The 26,038-nt window shown below is 47.7% G+C and overlaps 1 protein-coding gene and 1 long non-coding RNA gene across 5 annotated transcripts in view; one reads left to right on the top strand and one right to left on the bottom strand.

The window, feature by feature from the left end:
* Tshz2 (teashirt zinc finger homeobox 2) overlaps nucleotides 1–26,038 on the bottom strand; it is a 416,873-nt gene that overhangs the window by 146,578 nt on the left and 244,257 nt on the right. For 2 of the 4 annotated variants that reach the window (XM_013145663.2, XM_013145662.3), the window contains exon 2: nucleotides 22,655–25,727. In XM_013145663.2, the coding sequence (XP_013001117.1) occupies nucleotides 22,663–25,727 (3,065 nt within the window). In that variant the 3' untranslated portion in view covers nucleotides 22,655–22,662. Of the gene's footprint in view, nucleotides 1–21,144; nucleotides 25,728–26,038 lie in introns of those variants that run through there. The other 2 variants (XM_013145665.2, XM_013145661.2) reach the window with 2 other exon arrangements.
* On the top strand, nucleotides 1,928–6,377 carry LOC134475961 (uncharacterized). The gene is made up of 2 exons (XR_010047310.1): nucleotides 1,928–2,054; nucleotides 2,291–6,377. It is a non-coding gene; the product is annotated as an uncharacterized LOC134475961 (long non-coding RNA).

Here is a 26,038-nt window from a genome sequence, read left to right on the forward strand (position 1 = left end):
CTGGCACCTCTCCTAGGAAGAAATATCATTCCCATGATTCAGAAAATCATGAAGACAGTTCTCAAATGTCAGACTGACCCAGGATTTGCCAAAAATACCCATGAGGGTCTGAATAGTCCTTCATCAATTTCTAACTTTCATAAACATTTTGATAGGCCTTAATCCAGTCACATCGCAGATCATCAAGGTAGCAGATTTCTGACCAAGTGCTGCTGCCTAAAATCTGTGTACGCATGCCTTTATTCTCGTGATTGGGTAGGCAATCTGTGGTCAGGGAAAAGGACACTTAACTTTTTCAGGCTGTGACTCCCGCTTGCTTTGCGGGGCGCCCTGCACATTCTTCCCAGTTCCCAAGTCTGGGAAACGGCTGTGACTACAGCTTCTCCGCTCAGCACAGTGACACCCAGAGATCTGGGCGTTGCCCGGGCATCCCTGCCCTCCAGCTCCACCGCGCAGCACCGGGGTGTAGAGCTGGGACCCACAGGCAGCCCTGGCCCTCGTGACAGGCCCAGGATGTCTGTGATCATTTCCTCTGCTGCCTTTCGTATCACTGAACTGGAACCATCAGGCCTGCCAAGAGCAAGGGCCCAGGATGAAAGGCCAGTGCATTAGGACGGAGCGTAATTGCCAGGTTCTGAGTTCTGACAGTAATCGTTTCACCCGCAGACAGCGGAGTCCCGTCCCTCCGGCTCCCTCCGGCTCCCTCCGGCTCCCTCCGGCTCCCTCCGGCTCCCTCCGGCTCCCGCTGTCTTCTCTTTCCTCTCTCTCGCTGCCAGCACACAGGAGTCGTGGAGAGGGGATACAACCACCGCCACCAAGCTTTGCTAATTAAAAGTAATATGTTTTCCTTTCCTTTTTTTTCTTGGCAATTTGATAATACAAAACACTTACTTGGGGGCCACAAGGGGAAACAAACTGAGACAGATAAAAAATGTTTTGTGTTCATCCAAGCACAGCTACGTTAATGCGTATTATCCCATTAATGTGCATCGGCGTCGGGAGTCAGCTCACCAATGCAAGCAAGAAGCACACACTTATCATCGTTTGATAACATGTTTAATGACAGATTGACGGGAGATTTGCAAATGTGAACTGGCATCAGTGTTGCTAACTTCAGCTTCTGCCGCCGCCTCTGCTACGCCAGCATATTTATGTGCATAATTTGATTTCTCAGCCACACTGTTAGTACATTTTTAATATTAACTATGCACGAACAGACAGCCGAACTTAAGTTGCACTGATGGTTGGAGTTCATTAGATTGAAAAAGATGGGCGTGCGTGACTCAGATGGAGGTGGCGGTCCAGCATCTGAGAAGCAGCGCTGAGCAGACCACTCCATCTCCTCGAGCCCGGGCTGCGCGAGGAACGAAGGAGGAAGTGGAGGAAGAAGAGGAAGGCCCAGCCCAGGCGCTTGGCCGGGACGCCACAGAGCCCGGGCGCTGCCAGGCCATGTTTGCCTTCCTAACCGCCGCCTCCTTCACCCAAACCCACCGAGACACCGCTCAGGCCTCTGCTTCCTCGAGTCAACTGCAGCGCGGAGGCAAGCAGTGACTCCTGTTCATCACTCCTCGTCGCTCGGGTCGCTGTCCACCTGCTCAGGGAAACCTTCCCTCCAGGGACACGGGGTGCCTCTGTCTATCTGGAGAGGCCACCAATCTGTACATCAACAAACACCTGCAAGACCCGGAGGCCTGGCTTCCCTGCACACCTGCTCTTCTGCATCTGCCAAATGAGCACGAGGGTAGCCCTGATCTCCCGGGGTGGCCGGGTTTAAAGAAGAAAACAGAGAAGTGCTAAGCCCATGTTGTCTGACCTTCTTCAGGTCTCAGCAAGGGTGTCACTTCCTCACAAGGGACCCGCCTGGCCACTCACATAAAGCAGTTGTCCTGGTTCCTGTCTCTTGCTGCTGCTTCTCGGCACTTAGGAGCCCTGAACCACCTCGGCTGTGGGCTGCCATCTTCACTGTCATTACCAACCAGCCCGGAGCCTCTCTGAGGACAAGGCTTCCCTCTGTCTCTCTCTGGACCCCAGGCCTGTCGCTCTCCCTGTGCATGGTTTGTGTTTAAGGTGATCTGCAGACTGAGGGTGGGGGAGGACGAGGCCTGCTCAGGTGGGTGTGTTCATGCCGGTGGGGTCTGCAGGTCAGGATGTAGCCCGGCTGGCTCCACTCAGGGGGTGCTGGGTCCCTAATCCCAGGCCATGGGCATGTGTGTCACACTCAAGCCACAGCAGTAACCGGGCATTTATTGTTCTGGTACTAACTTGCTTGTTTTGCCACATTCTATCACAGGAGGTCACTTGTTGCTATCAGCCGTAGCGTGTGGACTTCATGATACAAGCTGGCCTGCTGTGAAAGCCCACCATGGAGGGGCCCAGGGAAGAGCGGCTGCCGCGTTCCTGGTTTCAGGGAATGCATTCACCTCAGGAAGTTTCTGTGGCGTGTGACATATGTGTCCGGTCAGCTCGACATCTTCAAGGAGCTTCCTGGGAAGGCGGGAGAGGCACTCATGCACATAGCACACAGCCGTGAGCCAGTTTTGCACACAACAGCCAGGGTCACCTGTATAAATGCCAACAGGCGATGCCACTTCACTGTTTAAAGCCCTTTAGTGTATAGAAAATATATATCTAGTCACCATTTCTTGTATAATTGGGCCTGGGCTCTTTTCAACCTTGCTCTCTTACAAGTCCAATGAGCCTGGCCCTCTTTTGGTTTCTCCCAGCTCACACTGGCCTCAGGGCCTTTCCACTTGCTTCTGTCTGAAGCCCCTTCTGATTTCAGGACTGGGTCCCTCAGAGAAGTCTTCCTGGACCAGCTAGAGTAAACTGGCATCCCTGCTACTTGGATCCTCTGTACTCTGATCCCTGTGTGGGATCTGAAAGGATCTCACTTGTCATCTCCTGAGTACCTCGTCCAACAGGACAGGAGGTCCCTGTGGGGATAGGAAACGCTATTCTGTTCACTGCAGTATCCTAGGAGCCTATATAGTGCCAGACAGAAGGAAGAACATATATAAGTTAGTATCACGTAGCTATGAATTTTATAAAGGAAGCAAACAAACCAAAAAGAGGTATTGAGAGAGACATGAGAGACCTGAACCGCTCGAGACTAATACACAAGCCAGATCTAGCCTGCCGTCGAGTTTGTAAAGACTACAAACTTGAGAATAGTTTTTGCATTTTTAAATGGCTACAGCAAAAATCAAAAGAACGGAATTTTATAACATATGGAAATGAAGTTCCAGTGTCCAGTGAAGGGGTTTTACTGGACACTGGCCCACCCTCATTCTTTTCCGTAGGATCTGCCTTTACGCTACAAGAGTAAACAGGAGAGCTGTAACAGCGGTATGTGGCTTTGTTATACTGGAAGTACTTATAGCTGGTCCTTTCCGGGAAAAGTATGGCGACTTCTGACTTAGGTAAGGTATTCCGGGAAGAGTCCTTAACAAAGATGATGCCTACATTGAGATTTAAAACACGAGAATGGTTCACCTGCAGTTCAGAAAGACTGTTCAAAGTGCTCCAGGTAGAAAAAACATCGTTGAAATGGAAGCTCTACTCAGTGGCATCTGAACTCTGACCTGAGACTTTTAAACTGCCAGCGCGCACCGATGGGCCGAGGCAGGGTAGCAGGCAGAGCTGAAAAGAACTAAGCATGGCTACTGCATCAGTCCTTGCGAGAGGGGGGGCTCTGTCCAGATCCCAGCCGCAGTGAAGCAGAGTGGAACGGGAGAAGCGGGCGGCATCGCAGAGGTCTAACCAGGAGCACTCGGCGGAGGGCAAGGAGACAGGGGAGACAAACCCGAGGAAACACGGATTCTCAGCCAGGGCGCCGTGACAATGGTGGCTTTACCTTACATGGGAGCACGGGCAGGCATCAGGAGAGGGGCCGATGGCCGAGTCAAGCTTTCACAAGACAAGCTGGATTCAGGGTCGTTTCTCACCAAAGCACGCGGACATGAGCTCCTCTGAGCACATCTGTCAGCCCCAGATAAACATGCCGCTGCTAGCCTGTTTCCATGGGTGTGACTGAACCCAGGCCCAAAGACAGCACTCCATCAGCCTAACTTGGGGCATTGCTTCCACGTCTGCACCCCAACGGGCCACCAAATCCGAGTGTGGTGTGGTTGGCACCGTAGGGAAGCAGGCACTCTTTCCTGGAGGCGCTCCTGATCGATGCGTGGGAAGCTGAGCTGGTCCACGCCTGCTTGCCACTTGCCTAAGCGTGAAAGCCACCAGAAGAAAGCAGAGCTGAAACGGAGAACCATCAAACTGGCGGCGTGGTGTGTCTCTTTGGAAACCAGGACTCCTCTGTGCCTCAAGTCAACTCTGTCCTCGCACGAGCTGATACATTCCTTGCTTTACTTAGCTAGGTTTGCCTTGGTTCACAGCCAATTGTAAACAAGAGCTTTTGATAAGCATGGCTGAGAGTTAACATGCCCAACAGCTGAAATGACTGCTTACAAAATAATCGTATGGCCGATCTCTTCAGAGTTAAGGAAGATCCTAAGTGGAGTCAAGAGGCAGAGCTACTTCCCTGACAATCAGTCAGGTGCTTCAGATGAGATCCCTGAGGTGGCAGAGATAACTGGGTGACGTCATCCATCTCTTTAGGTTCACGCACCTTTGTGCCTCTGCTTCAGGCTGCCTGGCTTTGAAGCCAGGTTCCACTACTCACTAGTTATAAGAAGTGGTGTCCTCACCTCTGTCAGACACAGTCTCCTCATCTGTAAAATGAGGAGAGCTGTCTGCTTTCTGGACCTTGTGGAGAGAGATGAAGGAGAAAACCCAGGTATTGCTTTAAGCTGGTGTCTCTCAGTCCTGAGCAAGCAAACTACGTGGTTCTTTCAGTGTGATCCCTGGACCAGAATCACTGCTATGATCTAGCAATGTGTTAGGAATCTGAATTATATCAACTGAACACTCTGAGGAAGGGGCCCACTCCTCTGTGGGATAAACAGGCCCTGCAGGTGCTTCTGAAGCACGCTCAGGACTAAGAACCACCGGCTTGACACACTGCCCAGATTTCCCCCTTTATTTAAACCCAGGCAGACCGGACCATGTACCTCTCTAATGATCCCCAGTGAGAGTGGACAAATCCACGCAGTGCCGTGTTCCCAAGCAGGTGTCTGCCTCGTGTTTCCTTGGCTGGCAGCCACACTGCCCCAGAGCGACTCTACCCATCACTAGCCTTTTGCAGATCCTACTGAACTTTAGGACAACTTCTCAACCTCCAAGCAAGTTTCCTTAAAAGAACAGTCTCAGCTTTAACCAGACCTCAGGTAGGTCCTCTGGGGTCCCGGTGAGCACACAGGGAACTTGAAATCAACAGCTTGCAAATTCCTATTCTGAAAATCCCCTCTCCCCTTTAAGCCCCCTTCTCTGTGCCCTGCATTTCCTCCCAGGGAAGGCTGTGTGGTTACAGATGCCACACTGCCTGCTGAGATTTATAGGCAATTGTTAACGTTTAGTTGGAATCCCCATTTCAGATGTGGAAATGGCTCATCATGTTCAACACAAGGGCCTCCCTGCAGCGATGTATAATTTAAAAATTAACTTGAGGACAGAGAAGACTGCATTTTTGAACCAGGAAGTGAGAGAAGCAGAGGTCAAAGCTTGATAAGGTGAGCTCAAGGAACTGGATGAGTTATTAAGCAAATGTCTCTGCTACATGCGTCCGTGACTCCAGAGCATTTCCAGTGTCTTCCAGTTCACTCGCACTTGTCAAAGTGCAAGCATGCAAGTGGTGTATTTTTATTAGGGTATCTCTTCCCATTGTTAGGAAAGTTCTCTAATTCCTGACACAGACCTTTCCAATATAAAACATTTTGCTGTCGGGAAGCAAGCAAACCAGGAAAAAAAAAAAAATCAATGCTTGAGCTCCAGCGAGGGGCAAACAGATCTAAATGGCAAGACCCAGATAAGTTTAATCAGAGACACCGGGGAACCATGGCTGTTTACAGCGTCCCTGGCTCTGGGTGGAAAAGGCTCCAAAGGACTTTGGATGGGAACACCCGCATTCTCATGTCTACGGAAAGGGATAGAACCTGTGATGGGGACAGAGCAAAAAAGACAGGGAAAGAGACAATGAGCTCGTGAGGAAGGAAAATCGGGTCGTGTTTTGCTTGTGTAATGCCTGAGACACTTTAGAGCTTGTAGTGGTTCAGCCCTTCCTGGCCTTGTGACCAAGTCACTGCTCCTGCTTTGCTCCAGCATCAAGTGGTTACAATTATGGGTTGCAAATTTATTGACATCTGACATCTACAGCAGCTTTTCCCTGATCAACCGAACTCTCTGCTGCCAAACAGAATAATTATGGAAGATTTCAGCAGGCATGGGGATGCCAAAAAGGTCACTAAATCATTTTGAAAAAACAATGTGTTCCTCCATTTCATCTCGGCAGTAAGTCTGCAGGAGTTGGACCACCTAGTGTGGAGTCTCGGGGGTGGCAGGGGTAAGCTACAGAGGGGGGAGTAAAATTCGGATTGAAATATGGGGAAGCAAGCATATGGGAACCTTTGTTTGTATTTCATAATTTTTGGAGAAGCATAAAGATAATGGTTTGCTTTTTCGCAATGGGAAGGGGGCAGGAATTGTGTGTTTAGGACCTAGGGCTGGCCCCAGAGGGACGGGAGGAGTCGTATCTCCTCCCTCCGATCTGGTCCTGAAGACGTGAAGCTGACAGGATCCATCCCCATGTGCACATTCTTCTTGTCCGACCCCCTTCTCCTTCCCAGACACACACAGCCCTGAGTAACTCAGGATTCTTTTGCATCGGCTCATTCTTCCCGCATTCACAGCCTCCCCAGCACCCCAAAGCACCACTATCCGTCCACCAGCTCTCTCTGGCCTCTCGTTTCTTGACTGTCCTTGTCTACTGCAGACTCAGTGCCAGGTGATCTAAAAGGGGAAGCGGCCACTTGTCTGCATAAATACCACCGGTGGCTTCTCACTGAGCTGAGGGCAAAAAGCAACTGAATTGTAAAAATGTTCTACAAAGCCCTGAGTTGTCCCATGCCTCCACCCTCGTCTCATGTCTATTGTGTGACAATGACCTTTCTCTGACTCAAACACATCCACCCTTTTCCTGCTGCTCTTGCGTGGGATAATCTCTGTCCAGGTGACACATGCTTGGTTCCTTCCAGCCACCCGTGTTGCTCCCCTGACTCCTGGAGGAGGTGCCCATGGCCCAGCTGCCTGTACTGCATTTCCTTCATTTCCAAAAACTATCATTTATGTTGATGTGGCCAAACATGCTCAGTATCCTGTATCCTCTCACTAGGACCTGAGGTCTATGTTATTCTCTGATGTAGCCAGCACTCAAGACCAGAATCTGGCTTCTAGAAAGTTCTCTAGGAGTATCAGTAGATAAAGCAAAAACTGAAGGTCTCTGGTCCACCAGCCACTGCAGTGCACAGGACACAGGAGGTTCACTCACCTGGAAGCACTTACTGACCCTCCCGAGGGCATCTGTACTAAGATACACAAACCCTGTGATGGAGTAGTCTTTCTCTGGACAAATCATTGGTTTGGGGCACTGGAAAGGATCCTCCCTTGCCCACACTTTCCTGGCCTTTGCAAAGCTTGACAGCTGCTTTGCTGTCATGTGCTGGGTGCTGTGCAGTGTTTTACAGACTTTGTCTGTTGAGCTGTCTCACTGAGGGGTGACAGGTACTGCTATCATCTCACACGTGGGGATGTCATCAGAAGGAAGTTATGATCACTTCCCAAACAGCGCTCCTCCCTCCTGTGCTTCACTCCCTCCCTTACTTCCCTCCAGGATCTGGAGTCTGTGTTCTAGAGAATACAACGCTGAGCCCATCAGACACAATTCCTGCCCTCCTAGAGCTCAGGGGTGGATGCGGAATTGGCCTCCACTCGGTTCCCAGCCCTGCGGTGTCAACGTCATGGAAACGAAGACATCACTGTTTAACAGTGTTCTACACCCATCTTTCCCAGTGGAGGTCCCTTCCAGCTGTTGATATCGTCAGGATTAAACCTGTTGAGACATCTTCACCTAACCTGGATTTGAAGGGGCTGCATTTTAATAACCTTGTGAGGGCAGCTCTTGTTAACTGAGGAGTTCTAAGTGCTTGATACTTGTCTATGCAGGCTTGCTCTGATTTTTCCTTATACCATCATGTGATGTCAGCCTTTGTGCAGTCTCATGACAGAAAGGGCAGCTGGGTACAGAGAGTGATGTGACCTGACTCACCCACTGACTCAGCTGCAGGCTGTTTCCTGCTCAGGATTTCTAGGACTCAGGAGCTCCCCATCTCCTGGGGCAGCCTCTGCTCTCCATCCACCAAGGCCTCCCTTCTCTCATCTGTCTCACACTGCTGAGATGGAGAGATCCTGATTGGTTCTTTGACTTCTAAGCCGGAACAAGAGACTATCCAATAGGGATTCATCTCCATGGTTACCGCACACAAGAGAATCCAAAGGAAGGTACCACGGGGGGGGGTGGTGGTGGTGGGGTGGGGTGGGGTGTGGAGGCTCCAGCAAAATGGGGAGAGGAGGGAGTCACAAACAATTAAACGTGACAAAATTCCCTAGTGAACAAAAATAGAATTATTTGACTGTGAAATCAAGTAATGCAGCACTGAAAATAACACAACCTGTAACATCATTTTTTTTCCTTATCCATAAAAAAATATCAGCTAAAACTATGCACATTTAAAGTACCAGTCTGCTGGAGGGTCTGAGTTGTAGAAAGTTGTCTGCATCAAAGATTTGGGTTTTAAAGTTTTTAAAAGATGTTTTCCTTCTTTTTGTGTCCATTCCCCTCTTCTCTCAGAGTAATTTGCACGTCCGCATCTCAAACTTGGGCAAGAATTTGACTAAGAGATGCTAGAAGGATGCTGAGAGAATTTTTGCCAGAATTCTGACTTGAGGTCAATAATTCATTTGTCTGCACTTGACTGCTGGTCTACTGCTCCTAGTGGACTTCCCTTGCTGGTCACCTCGGGTCACTGCAGGCTTGTTTCTTCACCTGTAAGCTGGGTGCCATCACAACTCTTTCTTTAGAGCTCAGGAGCAAGATTATCTGACTGAGCACATTAGGCTTCACTGGTTTGTCTGGAGGAAAGCACAAGACTCTGGGGTTTTGTACTGACCAATGTACTGGCTAAGGGGGTATGTCCAGGGGTGGCCACTTTGCCCTGAGGGTGCTCTGCATGTGTAGGCACAGCAGCTCCAGAGGAGGGCGAGGAGGGGTGTGGTCCATAGGGGACAGTTGCAGGTACCTCTGATCAAAGGACAGAGTAGTGGACAAGGATGCAGGATCAAGGATTTGAGTGCATCTCTACTATGTCCTCTGCAGCTGGATTTTACTGTGGCCAGTTACTGATGCCACTCTTACAGAAAAATTCCTGTTGCCTCCAACTCAAATCCGTGGAAAAGAATAGAATCCATTTAACTCTCAGAGGTGATGCTAAAATGTAGCGGATGATTTTATAAAACAACCAAATATTAGAAAAAATAGAGCTCAGCAAAGGTTAGTCCTCCAACATCAAGGAAAACAAAGACAGCAGTGATAAGGAGTGATAATCAAATCACCACCACCATCACACCATCTGAACACCATGAGTATCATCATCGCCATCACCAACACCACCAACAACATCATCACCATCACCACCAACACCATCATCATCACCACCATCAACAGCAGCAGCATCACCATCACCATCATCGCTACCATCACCGCCACCATAACAACATCACCACCATCACCATCTGAATAGAAAATTCTGGTTCCAATCTTCCCAAGTGTGGCCCAGCCACCAGTGAATCTGCACTGTAACAAGTGAAGTACTTCAGGGGAGACAGTCACAGAGAGAAGGATGTGAGAAGGAAGGAAATGACAAGTTGATTCCAAGGCCAATCCCTTCTTGGGGCCATGCTTCCCTCTCCCTCAGAGCTGTTTTAGATAAATCTGTATCCACAGTCTCCTTATTTATTCAAATAAAATAGCACAAGCCATCCCACATCTTGATTCAAGCCCTAAGCAAACAATGGTGTGTGTGTGGGGGGGGGGCTGAGGCAGGCAACCAGGGTGGGGGGCAGGGAAGGAACGCAAAATTCATCAGGCACCTGCTCTGTGCGCTAGATCCAGCACTAACACCCCCCAGCCCTGGGCTCTCTTACCTAACCCTGACCACACACCGCAGCGTGAGCAAGAGCCCCATCAGGACAACAGGCGCCACCTACTCTGTGCCGTGCGGTTCTATCTGTCTGGACGTAGATTTTATGAGCTTTTCCAGCAGCACTGGAAGATCAGCATCACTAGCTGCACTTTAAGGATGAGGGAGCCAAAGCTCAGGAAGAACTAATGGCCCGACCAGATTCTGTTCACAAGCTGTAGTGCTCGGATCTGCACCCAGCTGCGTATGAACCTGGAGTCAGTGCTGAGCTCTCTGACAGTCAAGACAGACAGCAGCTCGGATTCACTGAGCACTTCTCATATTCCAGGCGGTGGACGCGGACTGCCTCGTCCTCAAAAGGGACCAGGGAGGAAAGGTAGTTGATAAGCCTGACCATGCGCAGACTTGAGGTTTAGAGTAACTCTAAGCGGCTGCCCCAGGTAGATTTCATTATCCTTTGTCATCCATTGATTGTTACATTAATGATGAAGATGAAACACCTGAAGGCTAGCCCTGTACTCATCCCAGGGGAAAGCAGAAGCAGAGCAGATGTTTGAACCCCGGAAGACGAGCTCCACACCCCACGCGCCTCCCACGAGTGGTACCAGAGTCAAGCTGCCGTGTGTCCTCACGGTCTTCTGTTGTTCCTGCTCCACTCCTGGCCTTGTATCGCCTCATCTAGGCCCACATCACCCCTGAGTCTCGAGCACAGAAGCATCTCGGCTTCCCAGTTACAGAGGAGTTGCTCTCCTTGAATTTTTTAGGCTTAGTCCCTTTGACTAAACACATCATAAAGAGTCAGAAGCGGTTCAAGCTCAGGCCTGCGTCTTGCACACGCCTCCCTCATATTTTGCCTACAACATACATACCCGGGGCTCTCACCTGAGAAGACCAGAAGGCACCCAAAGGCCCTTCTCTCCCTTTACGAGAGCCAGGTCAAAGCTGACACCTTCTCCCCAGAAGATGCACAACACTCCTCAGCAAACCAATTCCTTTGCACCCTCGAATCTGCTGCTTTCTGACACTCAAAAAGAATGACGGGGCAGGGTTAAGACCGCATGCGCTGATGGAGTCTAATCCCAGCTTCAGTGCTAGCAGCCGGGAGGCTGTGGGCAAGCTCCCCGAGCCCTGACAACTCGCTTTTCCTAGCTGCCCCCGCAAAGAATGGTTCTGTCATAAAAAGAATTACTTCAAAAAGTTGTTGGAGGAGCTAAGCTGGACTGCCAACCTCTTCCTGCTGACTGTGAACTGGGGATTTTCCTTATATCCGACCCTCAGTTGCCTTTTATGTAAGATGGGTGAACATTGATGATACCGTGAGACTGTTGAAAGTGGGAAGTGAACAGTGCCTTTAAGGACCAAGCACAGGCCAAAATATTAGGAAAAACAGAGTAACGGGAGCCTCATTTCACACCTTCCTCTGTCACTGTGTCCCCTCTGGATCATTAACCTTCATTCTCACTCGCCACAGGGCCTTGGCACATACAAGCCCCTCTATAGACATCAAGTTATGGTTCCACTGAGTGGTCTGTCACATTCTTCCCTGTGACATCTCCTGACCTTGGTTAGCAGGTCAGGGGCCTGGCGGAGACTTGCAAAGCTGCAAGGACTTCCCACTGGAGGTACTCTCCACCAGTGGGCTTCGATGTTCACCTGTGTGATTCTCTGACCACTATCCACATTCCCTGCTTCACTGGAGCTCTGTGGGTGCAATAAAGCTCACCATTTGTCACTGTCCTTCATTCTCTGATCTTGCTTAGGGTTTGTGAGCAAAGGAATCTCAACACATATTTACTGAATAAAAAATAAAAGCTCAATATTATTATAGTCCATTAATATGAATAATGATTCTTAATCCTCGTTGTGATGAGACAATGAGACGGTCACTGGCATTTTGGAAAACCCACGGTAAATGGCTTCTTATTTGAGGTGAGACTGCAGCAGTTCGGTGAGGAACCCGAGGCGTCGGCCTGGGGTGGCAGGGGCTGTGGTGAGTGCATCGGAGTCCTGGGCTCAGCAGAACTCGAGGCTGCAGTGATTTTCTGTCTCATTTGTGGCAATGGGGGTGGTGCTGAGCACAAAGAACAAACTTCTTTCCCTTTCCAGATTTCCTTTTTTGATGCTCTCCTTTCGTGCCATTCTCCCTGTCACGTCTCTTCTGGTTTCCTTCTACTCATCTTTCAAGTCCTGGAAAAAACGCACTTGCTCAGGGATCCATCTTTGATTCTGTCTTCTACTACCCTCAAGCCTGGGAATCTTAGTTAATATTCTCAGACAAAATACTCAACACCTAGAGTTAAAGGAGGAAAGCTCTATTTGGCTCATAGTTTGTAGAGATTTCAGGGCCTAATTGGCTGGCTCCAAAGCAGCGTGGGATGGAGAGGGACATCAGTGGAGAAACAGCTCATGGCAGGGAGAAGGCAGCAAGCAGCAAGCTACAAGCAACAAGTGACCAAGTGACAAGCAACAACCCTCATTCCGCCCCTTATATCCTATTCGGGCTACCCATCCTGAGGGTGGGTAGCACTCACTCCCAGGGCAGGGCAGCTTGAATTCTAGCATCACACCATGCATCAATTCCAGCATCACATCCTTGATCCCAGCACCACACACTCTAGATCCAGCCACCTCTGAAAAGCCTCACCTATGATGGCATGAGGAGTTGGTGGGGACATCTGGACAGAAACCATACACTGGATTTCCTCTGTGCTCTTCAAACTGCCAATAAACACAGTGACTTATGGCTCACTCTGTTGCAGGTAAGCCTGTGAAGCGGCTGACAAATGCTTTCTTTGGATCCTTACTCTAAAGTCGAGAGACAATATTCTCAGGGTTGGGAGCTCATATTTTTCACTGTTATTATAACACCCATGCCTCGCAGATATATAAGAGGTGCCTGATAAACACGGGAAGGACAGAAAAGGGGGAGAAAGACATTTCTCTTGGATTGTTCTCTGTGCGTCTCTGACCTGAAGAAGTCTTTCTGGATTTCTGCTGATGTGTGAGACATTCAGAATAAGGAAATATGGCAACATTTACTTGTGCATATGTAAGACCCCACTCTCTTTCAAAAATGACAGGCGGACGTAAACAAAAAAAAATCACCAAGTGAGCCAGAACTGTTTGTCTCCCATAAGAACCTGCCATGGAATGGTACTATTCTCAACAACTGAGTGTAAATCCCTTATAAGCAGTAGGACTTCTCTGAGGGAGCCTGAGGTGGCATTTGCTGCAGTAGTGCCTATTAAGGAAGAGAAAAGGGTTCAAGGCAAAAGGGTTGGGCCCTCACGAGGAGGGGTTTGCTCTGCAGGGCTAAGAAGGGGAAAGGAACGCTGGTTTCCCAGGGGTCATTCCTGCTAGCAACCCTGACTTCCCCTCCTACCCACATACGCTGGGCCCTGCTGCCCTCTTGCCGTGGGCTCCCCGGTCCCTGCTCGACTCCATCACTCCTCAGGGACACCTCCTCCAGATCCCTTGCAGCCTTGTTGTCTAGGCTTCCCTTCTCCTTGCTCACCCCGCTGAGCCTCTCAGCTGACCCTCAGCTGCATGAGCCCAGCCCTCTGCGTAGGTACCTCGCAGTTGCTCTTCTTTCCTGGCGCTGCTCGCTGCTCTCAGCATCAAGGGTGTTTTAATCCGTTTTCTGTTGTCGTAACACAATACCCAACACCGCGTAAATTGCAAAGAATTGCAGAGTATGGGGCTGACGGCTCTGGAGGCTGGGAAGTGCAAACTAGAAAGGCTGCATATGGTGACGTCCTTCGCTTTAGGGGAAGGGTTATAACATCCACTGGAGACACCGTGTGGTCCCCGAGAAGAGCACCCACTGGAGACACCGTGCGGTCCCCGAGAAGAGCAAAAGGACAAAGGCCCCCAAAGTCATCCACGTGACCAGGAATGTACTCTCGCGATATCTGACACCCTACCGCGATAACGCACTAACTATCGCGATACCCGACCAACTCCCACGAGAACTTTCTCGCTCCCGTGTTATCTGACTGTCTCGCTCCTTACCCCTCACTCTTGGTCTAGCTGAACCACTTGCACGATCGCTCACTCCAGTAACAAGGGACCACCATAACTCACGCCAGTAATAACTGACCATAACTTACTCCTGTGATAAAAAACTCATTCCCACCATCTCAGCATTAATTCAAGGCATCTCTTCAAAGCCCACCTCATAATGCTGTTCCAGAGGCAGTGAAATTTCAGCTGGTGCATGTCTCTTATCCCTGCACTTTGGGAGATTGAGGTTGGAAGATCACAAGTTCAAACCCACCCTAGTCAATTTAGCAATTTAGCAATTTAGCGAAGTTGTCTCAGAAAATAAAAGAGCTAGGAATGTAGCTGAGCGTGAAGTCCCTGCATCTCTACCCAGTATGGGAGGGTGAAACGTAATGAGAATTTTGAAGGCAACTTTCAAACCACAGCCTCTCGGTGCGTATGCTCTGAGCAATGTCTTTCCTGAGCTCTCTGAAAGCTTTGTTCGTTTTTGTCCCTTCACTGTGACATTTTATACATTTGCTTGCCTGTCTCTCTGGTGACAAGAATCCAGCTCCTGGGACTTGCTTGTCCTGATTACAGCCCCTGAACTGCAGCAGACGTATAAGAAGTGCTCACCATACAGTGGCTGAACGGAGGAGAGGCAGCCTTTGTATGAAGATCTCCTCCTGTCCTGAAGCGAGCACTGGGAGCCAACTTCACCAAGAGGAATCTGATGAAGTCACAGTTCTCTGCTTACTAGAGAGTACTGGGTAGTTTGCAAGAGCACATACAGGTAAATGGACTAAAGTTGTTACAATTTAAGAAACAGGATGCCCTATTTACTTATCCAGGGGTACTCGGGTTCCGTGCCAGGGGTTCTGGCATACAGGCACATCCCACTCTTTGCAACAAGTGTAATTGAGGAATAGTGACACATATTTTTTAAAAAATTTGTTCATTTAAACTTTATGCACTTTAGAAGCACCACGCTTGGCAATGCTGAGTGTTCAGTGTACACATACGCTGAAGTCAAGGCGGTGCTGCCAGCCGGTGCAGCGTGAGGAGCAGTGAGGCCTCCAGCAGGTCTGGAGAGTGATAATTCTGCTACTTGCTACAGGGCTCAGGGTCCGGCATCTGAAGCACCTTGATTCTCAGCTTTCTTATATCTAAAATGGGAATAATAGCTATTCTGAGGATTGGCTGTGAGGTTACAGGGTCGAATACAGGGTTGAATGAGCTCGGTTTAGAACCCAGGTATCCTTTTGCCCGCTGTACAAGCTCATGCCCTGAAGCAAGAGAAGTATCTCAAAAGAAAGAAGAATAAGAGCATATCAGGAAGCAAGGTGATCGGCCTATTTGAAATTGTTCTGGTCTCAGTTCCAAATTGCCAAAAAGTTCCCTGCCAAATCCTGAACAAACCTAGACCATGGCAACCTCACAGAGAGCCTGGCCTGCTTTTTCACTCTGTCTAGCAACAATCTGATGAAGTCACAAGAGCCAAGTCCAGTTTCTCAGTAAACACTCAAGCACTTTCCAGCAACTGAGGCTGGAGGGCTGAATATAAGGACCAAAGTTTCAGGCCTGGTGGCCGCAGACGGAGGAGAGATGGGACAAAGAACATCAGGAAACCGTACTGGTGTCTCCATTTGGCTTGTCGCAGATTCAGAGGCTGCAAATTGGTAACTTAGTAGTTAAATCTGGTTTCTGACATACTTTGTTTACATTGAAGAGTGTTTAAAGCAACAGCAACAACAACACAAACTAAAAGCAAAACCAGATCAAAATTCACCAATAAGAACTTCTCAGCTTAAACACTGAGTGTCTTTCCACAAAGACAGGGATTTCCCACTTCTCTGGAAAACTACTTAGCTACACAGGGTCCCAAAGCTTTCATGTGCTGTAGCCCCTGCCCAGCCTGCTGGGCCCTTTGTGTCACCTCCTGGCCTTGGTATTTGTGACTCCTAACATTTAAGCATATAGCACTCACCATCCATAAATATTCTGCAGTCTTTACCCTAAATACTACTTAAAAAAATATACATACATATATATATATATATATATATATATATATATATTTATGATTGCAAGGCATGGGTAGATGGGGGATGATTTCACAGCAAATCAAAGTTGTCAACAATCCATTAAGATCTTGGTCACTGAACCCTATACCAATAACTAAAAGATATCTGAGCAGTAATAGATCCACTTTTCACTTAATTACATAGCTAAGAGGCAGAATCAGCACAATGGGCACTCTCTGTGCCTATATCTACCACGTGCCACCTGCAAACAATAAAGAAAAAAATACTTAAATATTACAGGGGAAAAAAAAAAACAAATTTAAGCAATCGCTTTCCACATAATGCTGGCATTGTGGGATTTAGGTTCCTGCGTGACACATGCCTTGGGCTGCTGGCATCCCTCTTCCCTGCCAGGTGAGCCTCCTGTAACATTTACACGAAATTTAACAGGGTAACATGACATGCACTGATTTTCAACAAACTCCTGGGCTTCCAGAGAAGAGCCAGGCAAAAAAGCAGCTGCACACCAAATCCTGTTCTATTTTGGTATCCTTAACGCATCCCTTTATCTCCGTGGCCTACATATCATTTAACAAACTGCCCTGCGATTCTTGCAGGGTGTGGCGTCCTGACTGATTTAAAATCCCCGCATTGCTAAAACTGCATTGTTCTTCATCAAGTTGAGTCATTTTTATGTGAAGTGTCGAGCTCCCTAACAAATAACTCCTGCCAGACAAATCAAGTTCCTCGTCGTAGAGCCGCGGCTAAATAGTTTATAGCTTTAATCTGCTCACCGAGGTGTGCAGTCTATGACAGTAATTATAAATGCAAGGAGAAATTATAGCTGAATGCTTTAACTGCATTAGGGGCCGTCTGATGAGCAATCATGAGTGCCTGCTCATTTCCAACAATAGAGGGCAAGTTAGTGTCAGTGCATTAGAGAGATTTCAGTTCTGCTTGGCTTTTTCTCCCATTTACCACAGAATGTCACTTGTCTCCTAAAAGTAGAAAAAAACGCATCGTGGAAAGCTTTAAACTTGATAGTTAAAAAAAAGACAAAGAAATGCAGGAGGAAACTGTTTATCATTATGACTCCTCTTTTTCTGTTTGGTTTGGCAGCAGGTTTGGTTTCAGATGAGCTCACTGAAGGTAATGCTTGTTTACTTACTGGGGGTCTTTAAAAGATTCCCCCTCAAGCCCCTTCTGAGAAGCCTTTAGGAAGAAAGACTTTCTTAAAAGGGCAAGTTCAAGATCAGCCCAGGCAGCAGCTTCCACAACTGCGGGTGCCCATCGCTAGATTCTGTCCTCTGTCTGCAGCTACCTAAGCTAATGATACAGTTTAGTTCTTTATTTTCTCCTCCTCACTTTCACAGAAAGACATTTTTAATTTAGCTGAAGAATTACACAAATGTATTTTAAAGACATAAATCCATATAAAAAATATGAGCTAATTAAAACATTGCACTCCCTGTCGCTCATGGATTTTCAATTTAGTGAAAGAAAAAAAAAAAAAAGAATTGCATCTGGTTAAATGAAAAGATGATACTGATGGCAGATTGGAGTAAATGAAAAATAATGTTACTCTATATTAAAAGCACCAAATTATACGCGTCAGGATGGAGCGTTCGAAAGTCTAAATGAGGGGGAAAGTGCCGTGGGGACTGAGACGCTGACACGCACAGGGATGTAAGCCAGATCGTTGAGATCAAGAGGAAACATCCAGAAAGGCGATGCATTTGTTTCTTGCTGCTTGAGAAATGCCAGAGTCTGCTACTTGACCCTGTTTTCCTGATTCTTGTTTTGTTCCCTGAAATGAATTCCTAAGATTCAGGAGGATGTATCTATTTTCACTGGAATTTGGGTCATGACTTGGTTAGACGGCGGCGTGGTAAATGTACTTGTCTGATTACCTGACCTAACAGGGAATTAAAATTAAGAGCACATGGATGCCCCAGACCCTCTGTTGTAACACAGCCACATGCCACATGATGAGTTTTTTGGCCAGCGTTGGGCTCCCAACCTTGGTGGCTTTGTAACATTGTATCAGTGGATGACCTCATGGCTGTAGATTGTACACTGTGATGTTCACACAGTAATGAAATCACATTGAGGATGCATTCCTCAGAATGTGTCCCTGTCATTAAGGGGTCCGTAACTGTGTTTTGATTTACAGTCTGAGACACCGGAGAGGCCTAGGACAGCCTTGATTCTTATCCATGTTTTATGGCTTTTCCTCTGAGATGTTGGAGGCAGGTGTTTGGTTCCAAACGCTGTTTAGAAACCTCAGGCAAGGAGGAGGGAGCCAAGATATAGAAGGAAATCGATGAGCTAGCCAGTCTCAGATTCCTGCCTGCCTGCTTACTGTGTGTTTCAGGGGCGGGGCGGGAAGCCCTCTCAGCTTCGGGTTCCCCGTGTGCAAAATGCGAAAGCCATGCATAGCCATCCCTGGCTTGTACAAAGAGGCCAGCGAGGGACAATTTTGCTGACATTGCTATTGCAACCAAGTGGCAGCTAGAGATTTCAAGGGTCCAGTTAGAGCTAAGTCAGTCTGGGAAGTATGGGAGTCCTACATATCTCTTGGAATGCCTCAGGGCATGGTGAGGGCCTGTCTACAATTCACTTTTTACGGGACAGGGGTGAACCTGCTCTGAGCTAGGCTCATGGTAGGAACGTAATTTCATGTATTTATTTAATTCTTACAAGCATCTTACAGTTCCATTTTACAGGTAAGGAAGTGGGGCATGATTCACAGTTGGATGAGGTGAGGTTTGAAGCCACCATCATGAATTGTCCTCTGGAAGCTCTCCTTCCTGTCTGTGCCTTTCCAGGGTGGGGCACAGGTCCCTCTGGGTGTTTGTTCAGTGCGTTCCCTGGAGCTGCCCATCTGGGTGTGTGCTGCTACCCTCAAAGGCAGACTTCTGTCCTGGCCATGAGTCTATTCTCTGGATTTGCATGGTTCTTGCCATGGGACGACTACCTGTTCGGTACACGGTACTGAATAAGCGATGCTTAGAGATCGGGGAACTTGGGGAAATTCATAAAGAATCTTTCTGCCTCTTCTCCATAATGTGATGGAATCAAGCTCTGTTGGTGGGGGCGAAGTGACCTGCTCGCTGCAGGGCCAGGTGCAGTTTGCTGGGATAATTGGCCTAACTGATGCTGCGCTGTTTATTATGTTTCCATCGCTAAAACAGAATCGGGTCCACGGGAAAACACAACTGATACTTGTTGAAAGGTGAAAGAAATGTGGGGAAAGACAAAAGAGGGAAAGAGAGGAACAAGAAAAGTAGGAAAGAAGAGAGAAAGATTTAGTAAATAAAGCAATGGTTGATGTTTCTTACAGCCATGAATTAGTCTAGCAGGTATGACATTTACAGATTGCCGTATAATCCAACTGTTAGGTTGCCAGATTTAGCAAACAGAAACACTGGATGCCCAGTTAAGATTGAATTTCAGATAAGCAACAAAGTATATATACTGCGCATGCAATATTTAGGACATGTTAATATTAAAAATATATTTGTTGTGTATTTGTTTAAAATGCAAGTTTAACTGGACATTCATCCTGCATTTCCTCTGGCAACCTTACGTGCTTTTCAACTTGAACATGTATTTTTATCAAGTCGTCCATAAAAAAGGTGGCAGTGCATTGGACTAGAATACATTTCTGCCAACAATTTCAAGGTTAGGTGTGCTGTTAAACTTGTACACTATATTACATGATAATGACTATAATTTTAAGTCCTTATATACTTTAGACTCAATGATTTATTCTGTTTAATTCCCATTATTCGAGAGCATGTGGCTTTTAAAGACATATACAAATACATATTGAAATTGTTTTAGATTCTTAGGCCCTAAAATAGGGATGTACATTTCATATTTTATAACAAATTTTTAATGAAAATTTGAATTCAACATTTGGCAGAGAATTCTGTAGGATTTAAGATAGGCCCGAGAAAGGAAAGAGAATCAGGTCAAAGCTACAGATATGGTAAAGCTCCCAAATTTTCCACAATATCATGATATGCTTTATAAAACATTGCATCAGTTTGTACCATTTGTGTTCTCATCATACCAACTCAGATTATATCACTCTGTGACCATTTAGAAGCATACTATATGTAATTCCAAGCAGTGGGTAAGACATTGCATAAATGTCGGTCCAGCAGAGGCCCCAGGCCTGCAGGTATTGTTTCCTAAGTGAACAAACCATCAGGCAGCACCTCTGCACGGAACCTTTCAGGCATATTGATATATTTTCCCTATTAACGCAAATGCACTCAGTGCCCACATTGTTTTTTTCTATGCATTCAGCACACGTACACTTCCATTGCTTTGAATGAGTCCCGAATCCTCCCGATGTTTTCCTGCAGGCCTCTCGGAATCATGGCCTAACGGTGATGACATAAGGGTGAAGCTTTCGCTTTGATAATGATCGCACTGTAATATGATGCCTTGAAGGGCCAAATTAGAAATACTCTGTGCAAATGCAAATGAAAGTAGCTATCTTACCTATGTATTTCACAAGTTCCTTTGAGTATGTTTCCCCAAACTATTGGGAACTGTTTACCTTTGCTTTTTAGAACATTCCTCATACATTTCGGATTTTGACTGAGGGTGGAGGCAGCTTCCTTTTCCTCCCTTCTCCCTAATTTACATAATGCAGTTAAAAAATGATTACAAACCTAACAGGTGGAAAATTGGTCTTTATTAAAGCACAGAATAAATGTTACCTATTTGTCTTCTTTACTGTGGTTTGGATGCCTTACTATTGGACTTGAAGCATCATCTTTTTTTTAAAAGGTATTCTGTTTATGTCCACTTTTTTGTTTTGAAGCACCCAAAAAGCATAATAGCAACTTATATAAAATTTAAAATGTTCTATAGCAAATAAATAAGCCCCGAGCTCATGTGTAGATTCAATAGATGCATTTCGACTTTTCTCTTAAGGGAGTGAGTGAGCTGAACAGATCATACTGGAAACCAAGAGATGAATCTGCCAGTAACATTTAATTCTCATGATAAAGACATGCAAACAAAAATATGGTTTTCATTTAGGTTCAAATCAGAAGCTTAGATCTCAGTAAGGGAAGAGTTCCAGATCTGGTATTTCAACCTTTTGTTTCATTTTGGTCATTCTCACACTCAGAGAAATTTGTCTGCCTCTGAGATGTGAGCCTAAAGCCATACAAATACCCCTCTGTACCTGGAACTCAGTGTCCAAGCCCCTGTGACTGGATCAGAAAGTCAACTGCTTATAAGTAAAGGCATGGACAACAGGCGATGTCAAGGGCTTATCTATTGAGCGATCACTAGCTTCCTCGATCTTATTGTGAGTGAATCAAGAGCAAATCTGTGCTGCAGGATGACCTAAACTGAACTGCAGCAGTTCATGTTGGGTCCTCCTGTTATGGTGGGGCCATGGGTGAAGGACAGCTTGACTATGTGTGAGAGTCTGTAGCATCAGGGGGCATCATGCTGGAGGGGGGGAAACACAAAAAAGGAGAGGAAAGACATTTGTGAAGATCCAGCCTTCCTTTTGCTCAAAGATTGAGAATGGCTTGTGTTTATAATCTGCCAAGATATTTGACCTTGGTCTCTGACCTTTATCTGGTGTTGACACAGATGGGCATCAGTGACTATACAAGGCATGAACTCCTGAGGTACATGATGCAAACCGCCTTAAAACTACGGGACTCTGCATGCTTTGCACATAGGCGTGCAGAGCGCCATTTGTTTCTTAATGTGAAATAAAGTCTCAAGGGCATGCATTGCACCTATTTTTGCTAAAGGTGGACTCTGACTTTACCCTAAAGAAAGCAAAAGATGAGAGAAGAAAATAACTTTCTCTCTTTCATGTGAATGATCTGCAGAGAAGAGTGTTTTTCTACCATCTCCTGAAGGACACGTGCTCTTTCGTAGGAAAATTAATGTAGGAAATATAGGGATTGGAAGGTAGCAATCACTGAAACATAAGCTGCAAAAAGCATTAACGACATGTAAAAATAGTAGAGATGACTTTGAGTTATTTGTGAGCTGATTAAGAAATCTCTGTCCTGTGGCTGCCCTTAGCCAGGGATCCATCTTTATTCTGTGGCTCACCTTTGTACCACTCTGTAAGTGATTAGCATTTCTAAGGGACGGCAGGTGGTGAGAGAAGCTAGCACTTACTAATTACTATGAAAGGGAGCCTTGGCTGGAGCCTGGAGGTTGGATCTTGGGTATTAAGGGAATCATGTATCATGGAGGCCTAGAAGCAACATCCTCCGTGGGCTGCACCTCTCTAAATCCATCTTATTCCAGTTTCCCACTCTATACTGGGGGACTGGAGAGCATGGTTAGACTTATTTATCATGTTCTGGTCTTTTGTAAAAGTCTACGGCAACAAACTACCGTCCTGCTTGGCCTTGGGAGACATCAGCTGCCTGTAAGCAGACCCATCTCCTTTTAACAAGCTCCTCGCAAGGCTGCCGTCGCCATCCCCTGGGAGCAAACCCATACCTGCGAAGCTATTCCTCATCCGCGTCTGTTACAAACTGGGAATGGTGTTCGGGTGACTTGCTGTGCGTTTTGCTTAGGTGGAGTTTAACCGCATGTTTGCTCACAAAAGTCCGACAGCACAACTTACACTTGAATTTAGAGTCTGTGTCCTCTTCGCCAGCTATTGTTTCCGGAGATCTCTGAGCCGACGACACCCGGGAGATCTCTTGCTCCACCTTGCTTTGCTGGTCCACGGCCATGCGGGTCATGTCCTTCATTTGGAAACCCAGATGAGACTCTAAGTGACTGATGTAGGTAGAAGGGGTTCTGAACTGGGAAGCACAGTCACTGCAGTAAAAGATGGGGTGACCCTTGTCCATATTTTTCAGAAATTTGGTCCCGCCCGTTTTCCTAAGCTGGTACTTGACATTGGCCAGCCAGTGGCTGATAGTGGTCATAGAGAGTCCTGTAAACTTGGAGATTTGCATACGCTCTTGAGGGCCCAGGTCGGACAGCAGGTATTTGCCCTCAGAAGTCTGGAAGAGGCTGGAGGCAAACTGGGCTTGCAGAATCAGAAGGTGCTGAGGGTTCCAGTTGGATTGCCGACCTTTCCTTTTATGCAAAGTGGAGACCTCGCTGGAGACATCCTCAAAGCGCCTGACATCCATCTCCAGCTTCATGGGTGGAACCCTGGAGGAAGCGGCGGGCTTGGGAGTGGTTGCCTTCGGGAGGACCTTGACCATGTCGGCGATGTCAGACAGAGCGTGCTTCTGAGGTGGGGACGTACAGGATTGTGCTTGCGAGGACTCTGCTTTCTTGCTTTTGGATTTGGTCAGGTCGATGGGTTGGTCGTTATTCTCAAACAGGTAGCGTCGGGACACACTGGCCGGCCTCGAGGTGGCAGGACTCAGAACTGGCTTGTCCATGACGCTGAGACTGGGTTTGTGAAACATGGAAATTGTGCTTGAGCTTGGGCTGGAGCAGGAGGGGGAGCGCAGGGGCTCCGTGGCCTTGCCCAGGTGATTGTTCAAGACAGACTGCAGGGCGCTGAGCGGGTTGATGCAGGGCAGGGCCGGCGTGGGAGTGGCGAGGGTGCATCCGTTACTAAGAGAAGACGCGGGCTCTAAGGACTGTGGCTTCTCCTCACTGCTCTCCTTCATCAGTTTGTCCTCTTCTTTCAGGGCACACGGCTCAGCCTTTTTGGATGCTGAGGGTGGTTCACTCTTGGAGAAAGAGTCCCCCTCGCTGTAGCTGAACGATGATGCCTCTTCCTGGGGACTTTCTTTCCCACACCCCTTCCCCGCCTCATCTTTGTCCTCTGACTCCCTCTTGACTTGAGTGTACGGGGCCAGGTTTGTGGGCACGGACACCAGTGGCATAACTTTCCACTTTGGTGCAATTGGCCTTAACTTGTTGGCGAGGTTAGGTCGAATCTGCAGAACCTGGGATCCCATGGGCAAGGGCGGCTTGGTGCCCTCTGATAGCTGGTAGGCTGCGTGGATGCTCGGGTACGCGCTCCAGCTGGGAGCACCATTCTGGGCTTTGTTGATGGCTGTGGTTACGGTATTTTCGAGCGACTTCAAAATGTCCCCTCCACCCTTTGAGCCATCTTCTAAATCCTCCTCCCTTAGATACTGGTATTTCATGGTAGGGTCTAAAGGTTTTTGTAGAGGGTCTTCATATTCCTCACTTTTTACGACTTTCTCTTCATTGCTGGTTTCCTCCAGCTTTTCTTTTTTACTGTCTTTCTTTACCTCAGTTGTAGAGGTCGTGCAGTCGGAGGCTGAGTTACTCGATGGCTTGGCGGCCAGAGAATCATTGTTTGGGGTCTCGGATAATGACTGCATTTTCTCCACTGCCAGTGGGTCTAATACCAGCTGCTTCCCTTTCTTGGAGGCAGAGCTGGTGACCTTTAGAAAGTGACCTGTCACCATCATGTGGGTGGTGAGCTGCTGCAGAGTGTCGTGGGAGCTTCCACACTCCATGCACTTTAAGATCTGGGACTTGCAGGCCTCAAACTGCCAGGTGTAGCTGGCACCATTCTGGTAGCCATAGCGGTTATTGGAGGACAGCTGCAAGCTGGCGTTTTTCGGAGAAGAAAAAGAATCAGTGAACGATCCGGTGGTGGAATCTGGGGAACAAGGCCGATTAACGTCAAAAACACGCTTTTTCGCCGGAGTGACCATTTTCGATGAAATGGTTGGGACTGGCTCCTTCAAAGGCACTTTTTGGTAATGCTTTGTTTTTATCATATGGACGCTCAAATCTTGGAGAGAATCGAAGGAGTCCCCACAGAACATACATTTCAGAACCTTTTGAGCATCCTCCTTGTCCATATCTTGGAAAGCCCTTTTCCGAGGCTTGGAATAACTCGTGGGTCTTAGCTTGTCCTTTTTGCGGTTGTCATCTTGGTAGTGGCCCGTTTCATTCATGTGCACAGTCAGCTCGACCAGGGTGTCATAGGCGGCGCTGCACTGCCTGCAGCGGAACCTGCTGGCGCCCGTGAACACGGTCCCACACATCTTGCTGCTCTGACGATAGAGCTGGACCGAGCTGAAGAGGCTGGGCTTAGACACGGATCTGGAAGGCAGGTTCTGCTGCAGGCTTTTGGAGAGCGCATCTTGGTGCCAGTCAAAGTCACCCTTGTTGCTGCCGTTACGGGTGTCGCAGTTCCTCCTCTCGCTGCTGGACAGCTTGAAGCCAAGACCCAGGCCTGACCAGTACGAGTCAGACAGGATGTTGGCGTAGACGGCGGTCATTTTATCCATGCAATTGTGTGTTTCATGCGGAAGCTTGGGGTGCATGTTCGCTTTCTTGTCTGAGGCATCTCTGCTGCAGACGCTCTTGATGTCTGATACCTGGTCACTGGCATCGCTCAGCAGAGACTCGTTCTCAGCATCCTGATTGGACAGATGACTTCCCGGAGAGTTCTGGCAGCTGAAATAGCCTTTCTGCTCCGGGCCTGTCTCTAGCTCCTCATCTGTCCCTGTGTCGTTGCTGCCCTGAGGCTGAGCTACTGAGCCACTGTCCTCTTCCTCCTCCTCTTCTTCTTTTATTTCCTCCTCTTCTTTCAGCTGCTCCTCCTGGGCGTAGCCTGCAAGAGAAGGAGAAGAGATGAAATAAACCGGTGGTTACACGTTCCATTCCACATCCCCGCTTACACTGAGAGCTTCCCAGGCTGAACTGACTGGCAATTAGGTCTGCGTGTTTATGAAACTCAAGACCTGGACACAGGGAAGAAGCCAAGTAATGTCTTTTATGACGTTGACTGCTTTTTTTTTTTTAAATGGCAAGTGTCATCATTCTCTCCAAATGACTAGCATCCCAAGTTAGTAATTTGATGTTTAAGTAATGTCACTCCTTAATTATTCCTGTCATGAGACAATTGTTGGATTCGTACGCACA

Source organism: Cavia porcellus, unplaced genomic scaffold (genome assembly GCF_034190915.1).
Source record: "Cavia porcellus strain 051 isolate PalLab524CR breed Dunkin Hartley unplaced genomic scaffold, mCavPor4.1 scaffold_5, whole genome shotgun sequence".
In the NCBI taxonomy this organism is placed as follows: domain Eukaryota; kingdom Metazoa; phylum Chordata; class Mammalia; order Rodentia; family Caviidae; genus Cavia; species Cavia porcellus.